Source organism: Spermophilus citellus (assembly GCF_964194105.1).
Source record: "Spermophilus citellus genome assembly, chromosome: 12".
NCBI classification, from domain to species: Eukaryota; Metazoa; Chordata; class Mammalia; order Rodentia; family Sciuridae; genus Spermophilus; species Spermophilus citellus.
In genome coordinates, this window is record NC_138198.1 from 114,163,697 (window position 1) to 114,177,509 (window position 13,813).

The 13,813-nt window shown below is 44.9% G+C and overlaps 1 protein-coding gene across 7 annotated transcripts in view; it reads right to left on the reverse strand.

Moving 5' to 3' along the window:
* The window catches only part of ALPK2 (alpha kinase 2), a 175,970-nt gene that overhangs the window by 68,303 nt on the left and 93,854 nt on the right, over positions 1 to 13,813 (reverse strand). For 5 of the 7 annotated variants that reach the window (XM_081263094.1, XM_081263096.1, XM_081263093.1 and 2 more), the window contains exon 12: positions 10,094 to 10,142. In XM_081263094.1, coding sequence (XP_081119220.1) covers positions 10,094 to 10,142 — 49 coding nt within the window. Of the gene's footprint in view, position 1; positions 3,390 to 10,093; positions 10,143 to 13,813 lie in introns of those variants that run through there. The other 2 variants (XM_081263091.1, XM_081263097.1) reach the window with 1 other exon arrangement.

Below are 13,813 nucleotides of genomic sequence, written 5' to 3' on the forward strand. Positions count from 1 at the left end.
AAGAAAAGATAGAGGCACATGAGGAGAAGGCCACATGATGTGTGAGGCAGAGATTGGGGTGATGCGCCTACAAGCCAAGGAACACTGAGGACTGGGTACCCATCAGAGGCTGGCAACAGGAAGGAACAGCTCTTCCTCACCCCTCCAGAAGGAACCAGCCCCGCCAACACCTTGCTTTCAGACTTCTACCCTCCAGAACTACAAGACCATAAATTCCTAACAAGTTAAGCCTTTAAACTTAAGAATCTAATACAATGAATTGAAGAGTGTGGATTTTGAATTTTTTCCTCATATATTGCCATTTTTAGAAACCTTAGCTCTGCTGAATTGGACTAAGTTTAACTATCTTTAACCTCTGATTAGCATCATTTCCTAACCCACCTCTATTTGTTTGTTTAACTAGCCATCCTCTCAGAACCCCTGCAGTAGAACAATAAATGTATTCCCAGCTGAGAGTGGTGCAGATTACCCAGAGATCTTGTTAAAATGCTGGTCTGAATCCAGTGCGGTTTGAAGTTTTGCATTGCTAACAAGCTCAGAGTGACCCAGGGCCTTACTTTGAGTCACAAGGACAGAAACTACTCAAAGTCTTGAGGGATCTCAAATCATTCCCATTTGACCTGGGAAAAAGGTCTTTACATTTAAAGCAGGACACAGGCACAACTTGCAGCCGGCATCAAACAACATAATCAAGTCACATTGATGTTCCACTTGAGGAAGAGGTAGGTAGGTGCCTGTTTCCACAGTCCTGTGCGCACTCAACCAAGTGTTGACACTTGCTTTGTGTTAGACGCTGTGTGAGACCATTTCTTGCTGGAAAGTGATTTTTCTCTCTTCTCACCCTGATAAAGGATGGCTCAGACTTGCAGACTCAAAAACAGCACCACTGCACCATGCAGCTGGCTTTCCCCCAGTTGGTTTGCTCCAGGCTTCCCTCTGCAAGGGACTGCCTTCACACACAGCCAGAGTGGGAGGGGCGAGAGCCGGCTGCAGAGCTGCTCGATTCTGGCCACGGTGAAGAAAGCGACGTTCCTGGATGGATTCATAAAGGGCTCACTTTCAGAAAATTAAATAAGGCAAGAAAAATCTATATAGAAGGCCCCCATAAGTCAATAACCCTTTTAGAAGCAAGCTGGAAGCTGTTTAAAACAGTTTTAGTTCATATCCTTTCTGGAAAAAAAAATTAATATATAGGAAATGGCTACAAGGGCAAGGAATTCCATTTGAGGGAGCAGGTTAGGTAAAACAAAGCCCAACTTTGGGGTGTGTGTGTGTGTGTGTGTGTGTGTGTGTGTACATACACAATATACTTTGGGTCTAGAATGTCTCTCCAAATCCCATGTGTTATAGGTTTGGCCCCTAGTCCATGGTACTATTGGGAGGTTGTGGAACCATTAAGAGGTGGGGCCTAATGGAAAGATATTAGGTCACTGGGGACAGCCCTGGAAGTAAGTGTTGGAACCTCATCCCTTCCTGTCTCTCTTTGCTCCCCAGCTGTTAGAAGGTGAGCATCTTCTCTGCCACACACTCCCACCATAATATTCTGACTCACCACAGGCCCAGAGGCCATCAACCACGGCCTGAAATCTACAAAACTGAGCCAAAATGAGTTTTCCTCTGTTTGAGTTGATTATCTCAGGTATTTTGTTATAGTAACAGAAAGTTAACTAACATTGTGTGTGTGTGTGCATATGTGTGTGTGTGTGTGTGTGTGTGTGTGTGTGTGTGTGTGTGTAGGATAAAGCCAGAGCTGGATTTGTGCATTGTAGGACAGATTGTCACTTATAATATAAAGAGAAAGATGAGAGAGGTCTCCCACTCTGAAAACATCTAGTAATTCCTGAAATTCCATCAATACCTTTCATTTCTTCATGTATATTGATTCACTCCTTCATTAAACAGGCACCAACTATATGTCAGACACTATAGGGAAACTAGAGGGGATCATTGAGCTATGTGGCTCTTTCCCAGACACTGCCATCTTGCAAGGCAGACAGACACACCAACTGGTAATGATAGTATTCTGTGATGAACTGCTGTAGGACCCTAGAAGATACAAATTTTCACACTTCCTCATGGATTCTGAGAAAATTTCACAGCAGAACCATGATTCGGGGTTCATCTGGCTCAGCACCATCAGTTCACAGGATGCCCTCAGCAAGAGCGGCCGTTCTGAGGGGGGATGAGGTTGGAGGACCCTTGTGAATCAGCCATTTTTTTCCCCCTGTGAATTGGTTCTTCCTAAAAATATGTTGTAAGAAGCAAGAATCCCACCAGATGCTTTGAAAAAAAAAATTCTGTGATGTAAATTCTGTGAGAAATGCATTGTAATGTAACCACATCTGTGTTTTCTAGAGAAGTTGTGTTATAAGAGCTCTTTGGACGGGTGACCTTCAGCAACTAATCTCCACAAACTCCATGGGGACTTTTAACAATTTATATCTGAAGTGTCCCCAAAAGCTCATGTATGAGATAATGCAAGAATTTTTATAGATAAAAGATTCAGTAATAAGTGCCTTGACCTAATTAGTGGATTAATCCACTGATGTGGATTAACTGGGTAGTAATGGTAGACAGGAAAGGTCTGGCGGGGGGAAGCAGGTCCATGGGGGTTTGCCTTTTAGTTGATATTTTGTCCCTGGTGAGCGGAGTTCTTTGCTTCCTGACTGCTGTGTCTTGAGCTGCCTTCCTCCGCCACACCCTTCTACCATGATGTTCTGCCACACCACCTCCAGCCTAGAGCTGCAGGGTCAGTTAACTGTAGACTGAACTCTCTTTTTTATTTTTTTGTATCAGTTATTGAACCCAGGGGTACTTAACCACTGAGCCACATCCCCAGCCCTTTTTATTTTTTATTTTGAGACAGGGTCTCACCAAGTTGCTAAGTGGCTGAGGCTGGCTTTGAACTTGTCATCCTCCTGCCTCAGCTTTCTGAGCTTCTGGGTATATAAGGTGTGCACCGCCACACCTGGTTAGACTGAACTTCTGAAAGCATGAGCCAAGATAAACTTTGCCTCTTTATGTTGTTCTTGTCAGTGTTTTAATCACAGTGATGAAAAAAGCTGACTAAGACAGATACCAGTTCTGGCCCCACCATCCCTCCCTGGCCTGTCCAAGTAGGCTCTTAGTGTTGGCCCTGGCTTTCTGCCTCATCCGGACAGTGGGTTCTCCCATGGTCACCCAGAGTTTGAATCAGATCAAGGTCAAGCAAGTGCTGGAATGTTCCATCTTCCTTAGTACAAAACCTGGGCTCACAGCTCCCTGTCGCTAGCTCCTGCCCACTCTCTGCCCTCATCATCCATGGCTCCTCCCTCGGCCTCAGTCTAAGCCACAGCCTGGGCTGCCTCCATGGAAACCATCGCTGGTCCTTTCTTCCTTCAGCTACCCAGCTGGAAAAAAAGCAGAACACTGTGAGTTTCCTCCTTTTGCAGAAACATGAGAGAAAGGAGGAAGGGGCACCCTGCCTGCTGGTGAGAACATCCTAGAATATCCCAGCACACAGCAGGGCTCCTGTTCTTGTTGCTGCTGGAGCACCCCCAACCCAAGGGGAGCTCTATGATGGGAGCCTTGAGGAAGAAGAGCAGAGAGGGCCCCGGAGGAGGGGGAAGGCAGTCATCAGCCCATTCTTGAGGTGGCACGTGTTCTGTCCCTGTGAATATGCAAGAAGCATAGAGTCCACTCCTTGTCTGAAGCTGAAACTGGAACTGAGGGCAAAGAGCCAAGGAGGGGACAATGGAGGGAAGACAACCCTCAAATAAGCAGTCTGAGGGTCATCCATTGTTCCACGCCCAGGGTGCTGGTTCCCCAGGTCACCCTCCTTCCACCTGCAGCAGGGAGCCTCTAGGGCCACAGACAGCGAGGGCCAGGGAGGGCCAGGGAGGAGGGTGCTGGAATCCCTCAGACACAGACTGCTGGAGATGGCACCCCTCAGGAGAGCACCTGGCTGATGCCTGGACAGGATAAGGGTGGGGGACAAGGCCACATTTCCAGGGTGTGGCTGGCTGGACAGCACTGATGCCCAGCCTTCCTTACTGACAAGTTCCAAAGTCCTCAGGGAGACTGACCACTCCAGTCTCCCTGACCACTCCATTAGTCCCCTTCTTTCCTCCAGAGCTCCTGCCCTTTTGCTTCCAGCAAGTGTCTGACTCCCTTACACACACACGCACACACACACACACACACCTCCTTTTCTAGCCCCTTTCCTCTAGTGACAGATCTATTGAGTCCACCCCTCCTAGAAGCACCTTCCTCTTTGATCCCTGTCACCTGGCTCACCCACCCTGCCCCATTGCACTTGGCTTTGACTGTTCCAAAGGCACTCTAATGTTTTGTTTTGTTTTTTTAACATCTCTGGTCTTCACCCAGTCCTGTCTGCACAGCCGCCCCTGTGCCCTCCTCTCAGCTCCCTCCTACTGTCTCCCAGCCTGTTTGCAAGGGGCAATCTCGAGACCTCAGTCTTCCCTCTAGATGTTCTTTCTGTTCAGCTTTGTCTCTGAAACCATATGTCAAATGACAAGAAGCCATCTGTGAGTCTCTTGCAACCTCAACTGGCACCTTCATGCAGTGCTTTCACTAGTCTGCCCCTCTCCAAGTCAGTTTAGGCCCTTCCTCTCCCATATGCCAGTGACTTGGACTGGGTGAAGCAGCTGGGGGGCTTTTATCCCCGCCATTTGCAGTCGCTGCTCAAGGGCTCACAGCAGGCTGCCTGGCCCTGGGTGGAACTCTGGCCTGTGAATGTGAACCCTTTCATCACTGGGAAGACAGACGGGGCAGGCAGAGGCCAGTAGAGCCTGCCTTCTCAAAACAACTGACCCCAAGTGTGTCTACCTTGATATGTGGGCCTCTGTCACCTCCCCTGTGCCTTTCACGATTCTGTCCAGGCCTCCTGAATGTGCTTTCCATGTCAGGGACACCTGACACTCGCCACACATCCTTAAGCTTCATCCAGTTTTTCTTCCAAGGCTAGAAAGTCCCAAGCGCTGGCTGGTGGCCACACAGAGGGGCGTCCTTGGTGGCTATTCATGTCCATCTTCTTTTGGTCATTGCTTACTGACTGGGAAGAATTCTGCTTAGAGTGGTGCTCTTTGTTTTACTCAACCCAGCAATATGAAACTGGCTGGGTTTTTTTCACTTTTTGTTTTTGTTTGTTATTGTTTTGTTTAGAGACTATGGAGCACAAAATATTGGCTCTGCTGCCCTCTGGTGGCTGAGTCCCTCTCCCACCTTCTCCCCAGATCTCAAGCACTGGGTTTTGCAAAATCCCCTCTGACCTGTGTGTGTTTGCTCACCTCCTCGTTGCTTTAAAATGGTGTGGGGCTGGTTAGGGTAGGTTTTCAAGTTACCGGGAACTTCCCCCTTTTTCCCATAAAGAACTGTAGATGGCTGAGCAATTTCAAATCAGAAGCACATTAAAAGGTCCAGTTAGTATCATAGGTATAGGTGGAAAATGGATTACTGGGTGTCAAAACAGTCACACTCTGTCACTTGAAACTTTTGTACTCAACACTGCCAAAAGATGAAGGGTGTCAGATAGAGGTGATGTGCCTCTGGACACGAACATTATCTCCCGCTCCCAGGAGAAATACGACAGGTGTCTGTCTTGGATCATACTACCTAGTAAAGTTGAATTAAAATGAGTAAGTCATGGCAGTTCCCTGTTTTCTTTTTGAGATGATAAGTAGCTTATTTACTCCCCAAATAGCATCACAACCTTGGACTTCATTAAACAAGAGAACAAGACAGGTTTCATTTATTGGGGGGTCTGCTAGAGATGTGGTGCAGATACATAGGGAATATTTTCTTTGACACAGAGCTCTGCTACTCATGATGGGTCCACGCAGCAGAGACCACACACCAACCTTCCATAGAACTCCATAGAACTAGCAGCTCCCCCTTTCTAAACTAAGCTCACTAGAACATGCTTGCCTGGTCCTTATTCACCCATCTCCTCTCCTGCACTCTCTGGAAGCCCTCTGCAGTCTGCCATTCTCTTCTCTGTCTTTCCCCTGTGCACTGGCATCCCACTAGGATATTTCTCATCCTGTCTTCAAAGTGCCTTTGAACTTAAACCCTTTCCAAATCTGTAGACATTGTTTTTGGACCATTTCATGGATTTGGCTTTCTTTGGAGAATTGCTTCAAATCTTGCCTCCCAGCACTGGGAATCTGCCCCTTCACCTCAGATGCTCCTTGCTTACCTCTTCCCTGTAAGGGGCACCTGCCCTACCCCTCTTCACCAGGGAAGTGCTGCCAGTGGGCGTGGCCACCGGATTTCATTGTGAGCACAGGGGCTCTGAGGAACTTGTCAAGGGGCCTCTCAACCAATCCTAGAGGAGTACCCTGCTTTTATCAGTTTTTTTTTTTTTTAAAAAACAGGCTTCTAAGATAGTTTTGTGGGGAGAAAGAAATCTGTGGCATTAAAAAAAACTAACTTTTCTTGAAACGTTTAAAAAGTTTTTTTAAAAACAGACAAGATGATCTAATATTCCTTTCAAAGCTCTCAAACACTTCAGCAGTCCCTTCTCCCCCATCTCTGCCAGTCCCTCAGACCTCTCCATGAGTGGGAAGACAGTAAGTAAGTAACACTTTACAGGCAGTATTTCTCCCTGGGCTCCAGTCATCCTGCTTCTAATGGGTCTCGGGCAGCTGTCCCAGGCCAGATAAGTCACATTAAAGCTGAGAACAAAACCAAAGGCTTGGGTTTCTTTTTAAATTAGGAGCGGGGAAAATGTGCCACTTGAAGCTCTCAAATGGTCTGGGTTCCTGGAAACTGCTGATGTGCTCTGGAAAGATGTCTTAAATCATCACGCTCTTAGGTTCATCCTAGTCGGGGGAACTCTGGGACAGTTTTCTGCTTTGTTTTGATAGGAAGTTGTTCTAAATAATGGTATTCATTTGCCTGCACTGGTGTCAGGCTGAAGAAATAGAGGGGAAATAAAATTAGTATTTATCTAGATTACACTGAGCTTCAGGGTCTAGATGTCGATTAGCTGGAGAACCCTGAGGGCAAGCCCGAGTGTCCCCATTCTGCAGACGAGTGCCTTCCAGAAGGTAATGTCACATTCCACACAGCTGGAATGATGGGAAGCCAGGGCTCAAACCAGGTCTGGCCAATGAGGGTATTTTCCACGTGCTGCAGAGAACATGGAGATTTAAAGAAAAGCTCCTTTGGGGAAATTCCCCTTGGGACCAGTGACTTTCATAAATAGGGTACCACTGAATTTGCCTCTAAAATGTGAACAATTTCAGGACAATGCTAAAGTGGATGGAAAGCAAGGACATCAGATACAACGATTCTGTCCTGAGGACACTGGGATTCCTCTTCATCCAGCAGGCGAGACGAACGCCTTCCATGCCAAGAGCAAGGTTACCCAGGAGAAATGGAGGTAGGTGGCCAAGCCCAGAGTTGAACTACTTCACATCATAACCCTCCAGACTTGTTCCATTTACAAGCCCAAAGCCATGACCACACTCTCTGAAGGGTATGGCAGTCAGGACTCTGGTCTGCTCTGCCAGAGTTGGGGGAGTGGAGGACATAAATCTAACATAAACCTCACTGAGCAGGTTTTCAGAAGGAACCTCACCAGGGAAAAATATCCAAACTGCATCTTGGTTCTGAAGCCAAATCAGAAGCTCTGTGCACTCATGAATCAGACCTACTGATCTAGAGATTAAAAGAAAGAAGGGTTCCTTTTCACTTCTTTGAATCCCTCTGCTTTTCTCCATCCTGCATGAAAGCTGAAAATTAACATAGTGGTTAGCACATTGCTGATGTTGATGGTCTGAAATATGCAGAAAGCTCTTGTCATCCCCAACTATGGGATGTGTCGATGTGTATTCATCACACCATCTTATTGTTTTGTATTTATGATGCTTACTAGCTCTAGAAAGACAGCCCCTGTTAGGGCTAGCCATTCCCTGAAGATAGTAAGTGACTCTTTTCCAGAGCATTTTCATATACAAACCAACTGATCCAGAGCCCAAGCCCACCACCTCCTCCATCAGCTTTAACACTCAGAGCACCATCCACCTGCCTTTATCACCGCAGGACAGGTACCAGATAATGAGGGACAACACCTGTGCCCCCTAGCCCATTGAAAACTTTCAAAGTAGCTAGGCCTGCTTCCCCAACTTTGTCCAATCTAAATAATAATAATAATAAGATTCTTACCCAAGTCTCCCCTTACTTCCTCTGCATCCTTACTGCCCCTGTGCTTCTACATGTGGCCCTCCATGGTGTAGTATGCACCCTTCTCCTGGAAACTGTGAGCAACAAACTAGTTTTCGACCACAGTCGCATCCTACCCATTGGCCTCACCATTCCTAATCAATAATAAACCTGCATGTTTAAAACAGAGGTCAGACCCTCCAAAAGCCATTTGTCTCTTCTTATTCTTGCAGAGGGTCTTAAAGAGCAGTCAAAGGCATTGGCCACTCCAACAGAATTTCATTCTCACCAAGAACCACAAACAGCCAGCTTGGTCCTCAGTAAGGGTCAAGTGAAGCAGAGGGAAGGGACAGTTGTTTAGATGATTCTCTTGGCAGAAAGTTCTTGTAGTATCATCTGTGCCAGCAACTGAGCAAAGCAACACTACTCTAAATTAAATGGACAAATGAACTAAACAGACACTTCTCCAAAGAAGAAATACAAATGGCCAACAAATACTTGAAAAGATGTTCAACATATAGCCATTGGGGACTTAAAAATCAAAACTACACTAAAACTTCATCTCACTCCAGTTAGAATGGCAGCCATCAAAAACACAAACAATAACAAATGCTAGAGGAGATGTGTTAGAAAGGAACATGTTTACACTGTTGGTGGGATTGCAAATTAGTACGACCACTATGGAAATCAATATGGAAGTTCCTCGAAAAACTAGGAATGAAACCACCAAATAACGTAGCTATAGCAGTCCTTGGTATTTGTCCTAAACAATTAAAGTCATTATGCTACAGCATTACATGCTTATCCATGTTTACAGCAACACAATTCACAATAGTCACATTATGGAACCAGCCTAGGTATCTGTCAATAGATAAATAGATAATGTGGCATATGGATAAAGAAAACACACGATATATACTCAATGGAGTTCTACTCAGCCATAAAGAAGAATGAAATTATGTCATTTGCAGGAAAATGGATGGAACTTGAAAGCATTATGTTAAGTGAAAAAAGCCAAACTCAAAAGGTCAAAGGTCATGTTTTCTCTCATGTGGAAGCTAGAGAAAAAAAGGGGGAAAAAGTAAAGGAATCTCATGAAAAATAGAAGAGAAACCAGTAGAGTAGAGAAAAAGGATCAGGTTTGGAGGCAGGGGGAGGAAGGAAAGGAGAGATACTAGAGAATGAAATTGACCAAATTATAATGTTATATTGTGTGCATGTACAAATATATAATGATGTATTTCACTATTATGAATGATTGTAATGCACCAATAAAAAAGAAAATACATGAATAAATAAATTAGGGAAACAAAACCACAATCAACAACAGCTCTTTGGCAGCCATTGGCTCCTGCAATAATCATCCTAGTGTCTGTGAGTGTCTACAGTAGTTTTGGAGAAATAACTTGATTAAAAATATACAAATTGAATTTACTATGCTCAACTGCAAAATATATATATATATATATATATATATATATATATATATATATATATATATACACACACACACACACACACACACATATATACATATTATATATGTATATATTCCTTCAAGGAGCTTTTAAAAGTGAAGATATTAGATGTATAAAAATGGAATATTCATAGTTAAGAGACATCCCCCCAAAAAAATGCTGGCACATATGCCTCCATGACATCCCTGTGAGTGATTAATCTAGAAATGTGTTTGCAAAAGTTCTTGTTTGTTTCAAAGTTAGGAAACAAATGTGTTTCCCTGCGAGAACAAAGTCCATAAATATTTTATGTAAGTGAGGGAAGTGAATTGAATTCATCCCAAGAACATTTGTCACCCACAGTGAGGACCAGAAATTCACTCTGCCCACATCAGCCTCACAGTGTTTGCCCGGAAGGTGTTTGGAGGCCTAGTGTTAATGACATGCTCTCCATTTTATATCTTACTCACCCTTTAGCCAGTGTTGCTATGCCAACGTCAGTTAACTTCATTCCTACACCTATGGGAAGAGAGAGCAAGGACAGTTTGAGTTCCTCAGGGATACTCAGAAAGGATCAGGGATCCACTCAGGGAAGGGGTAGAGAGCTCCAGTGTCACCTCCCTTCCTGCAGAAATGTACACAGTTCCTCCTGGTTTCCACCCCCAGAGGCCCAGAGACTGACAGCCTTTCGACATGCACCCTACCTCAGGGGGTGCAATGGGGAAGGCAGACCCCTGATGCATCAGTGCCTGTGACTCAAGTTTTGCCTGGCTCATCTCACCCCTGGGATGGAGGAGGCTCAGCTGCTCTCTGATGCATCCGAAGTCTGTGTCCTTCCGTGAGCCTCCTTCCCGGAAATACTCTGACTTGGGCTTCCTTCTGGTTCCTAATTCCTCATTGAAAGTGGAAACCCTTACACAATGGAAGGAGGAACAGTCATGGGCTGTGGCTGTGTCAAAGTCAACAGTGATAAAGTTCAAGGTGACATCTGCTCAGCTCAAAGCCAAACCATGTTCCCATTTCCAAGAACATGGTTTCCCATCCACAGCTGAAGATTGTCTGGATTGGCTTTAGGCCCAGGGTTCCAGTCTTTTAAACAGTGGCCTGGGCATGCTGACATTTGGGATCCATGGTCTGCCCCTTTGGCACTTGCCCTAACCTCTGTCCATTGAACTGTGGTTGGTTGGCAGGGAGGGTACCAAACCCCCAACTATTAAACAGCTACCTGAGCTACCAGCTCAGCAGAGAGCCATAGGTGTGAATGGTAGAATCCCAAACACACAACAGGGGCAGCTGGAAGAGTAACCAGTAATGCAAGGAGAATGGACAGTCTATTGCCTTCCACCGTGAGGAGGGCAAGAGCCCGACTTTCTGCAGCAGAAGAATCACCTGTTATGGTTTAGGTATGAGGTTTGTGAGACAATGCAAGAATTTTCAGAAGTGAAATAATTAGATTATGAGATCTAATCAGTGGATTAATCCACTGATATAGATGAACTGGGTGTGGCTGGAGGAAGTAGGTCATAGAGGGCATGTCTCTGGGGTTTATATTTTGAGCCGAGCTTCTCTCTCTCTGCCTCCTGGTTGTTCTGTCCTGAGCTGCTTTTCTCTGCCAGGCCCTTCTGTTAGGATATTCTGCCTCCCCTCAGGGCCCAGAGCTGTGGAGTCAGCAGACCCTGGACTGAACCTTAGAAACTGTGGGCCAAAAGAGACTTTTCCTCCTCCATGTTGTTCTGTCAGGCCTTTTGGTCACCGACTCTCAATATCTGACTGAAGCACCCCCCTTGCTCACTCTGCCCCACCTCATCCTGCATCTGTTACCTCTCCCTGTTCTAGCAGGAAGAGAGAACATCTCTCTGATGCTCAGAGTGTAGAAGCACCGGGGCCTTTCTAACATATTTCCCCCCTAACCAAGTACCCATTCTTTTCCTGTCTTTCCAGGGTGGCTCCTGCCCCAACCCAATGGACCCCACCTATGTGATCTAGTTTTATCACAGGGCATAGCATCCAAAATGCCACCCTATCAGCATCTGACCTGCTGGATGACAGGCGGGGGTCTTCTCCTCTCCTCTCTCACCTCTGACTCTGGTTCTATATGGGCCAGGCTCTAAGGACCAGTCTCCCCACCACCAGCTGATGACCTGGCCACAAGAAGGCCAGGCAGCCTAGAAACCAGTCTGGGCTGTGCAAGAAGGAACGAGCATCTCCCACAAAGCCAACCCTGAGGATCGTATCTGATGACAATCTAGTTGTAGGGTTCTCCATCCCAGAGGCCCAGGAAAGGAAAGTTTGAAGGGTTAACGCTCTGATTCGACAGTGTCTGCTTGAAGCATGTCAAACCATGGGACATGCTGCTTTTCAGACTGGTTAGTCAGACAGAAGCAATGAGCCGGGCTTTTCTGGAGTGCACCTGTGAGCTAAATTAGACATGGCACTTTGGGGGTGCCAGCAAGCATTTTAAAAGCCTCTTTCACAGTTGGTAACTAATTCATCTCATTCTCTGAAAGCTGCTAACCACTTAAACATATGTAAGAATACTCAACATGCTTTTATTATGGGGACTGTTGGGTTTTTTTTGAGATATCAAATTGCAAAAGCCCTCTTTGGCCATCTTGTTTCATGGAAAGTATACTTAAAAATCACAGCTCTAAGTTGCACAAAAGTCTAATTTTTAAAGTCATTTGGCAAAAGGTCCTTGAACTTGGAGAATTGTTCTCCCTTGCTTCTCATAATTACCAACTGTCATTTTCAGTTTAGAAAAATAGAATATAATCTTTAAAAAGACACTTCTCTCTCTGGGTTTAATAATTTGTCAGCAATTCAACCAAGGTTATTAACAATCACTAGAGAACAATGAATTAAATTCCAGTGTGCAGCTATTAAACTGAGCTGTGGATAATAGTGACCTACAGGTTGTTTCTGTTGGAAGGAAAGAAATTGGCAGCACCAGGAGTCTATTATCCAGAATTTGAGTTCTTGGGTCTTTCTGGCTCCTTAGAAGGCCTAATGATCTTACCAGAGAGCCAGGTCTTGGTTCCAAATCACAGACCCACTTTAACCCCACAAACCTGCAGGCCCCAGCACAATCCTATAAACAACTCAATGCACCAAGGGATGGAATAACTTTTAAGAGTTCAAGAAGAGGATGATTGATTTTGGGGTTTGCTTTAATTCTAGTTCCAATGTCCCAGTAAAATTATAAGAAGGGGGAGACATTACTTAGAGAATGGATGTGTTATTTCATGCCACATTGGTAGTGACAATAAAAACATTTTTTCCCAGCAGCAAAGTAAGTAGACACCATTATGAAATTCCATGCCAGCACATTTAACTGCACACATCATTTACAAAGAGATATAACATTCCACTACAGTTGTTTACTAGTGCCTAGAAGCAAAACTAACTGTGCATGAAGCTCCAGGGCATTGTTTTTCAGTAGACAAACTCTATTTAATGCAAAATAAACTCTGAAGGAGGAAAGTTGGTGGGGGGGTTGGGGAGGCAACAACTATACCAACAGAGTCTAACTAGCATGAATAACCGTTAAGACAATGTTTCTGGTGTGTGAGCGTGTGGCAGCCAACACTCTTCAAAGACTGAATGGTTATGGCTCACCATAAATTTGCATATCTGCCCATCTGCAGGACAGTAATGTTGCAGTCCCAGTTGGTCTTCAAGGAGTCTCCAAGTGGGCTTAGGGGGAGAAAGGACAGTGTACATGCTGCTACCTTCTAACATCAGAGGACATTTGGAAAGACTGGGAAGTAAATCTTTTGCAAATTTGTTCATTTGTGGTGTAATGGGAAAGCTTGCAATTCAGAGTCAGAGAATATGGGTTGGAATCTTGGACCAACTTACTAGCAGAGTTGCAGCAATTAAATCACTGCTACCCAGCCTCAGTTTTCTCATCTACAAAATTGGGATCATGGTATCTTCTTTGTAAGATTATTATAAAGATTAAGTGTATGTAGAAATCATACAAGTCTATAGTCTAGTTAATTATGCTGTGCCAAAGGCAGTCTCCTGATTCTACAGACAATGTGCTGTAGTCATGTTAGATGTTGTCATTAGACAAAGCCGGATGAAAGGTACATGGGGATCTATATATATTGCAAATTTTTGTGAATCTATAATTATTTCAAAAATAGGGAATATTTTGCTATGTGGCCATGCCGCAATAAACATTTCAG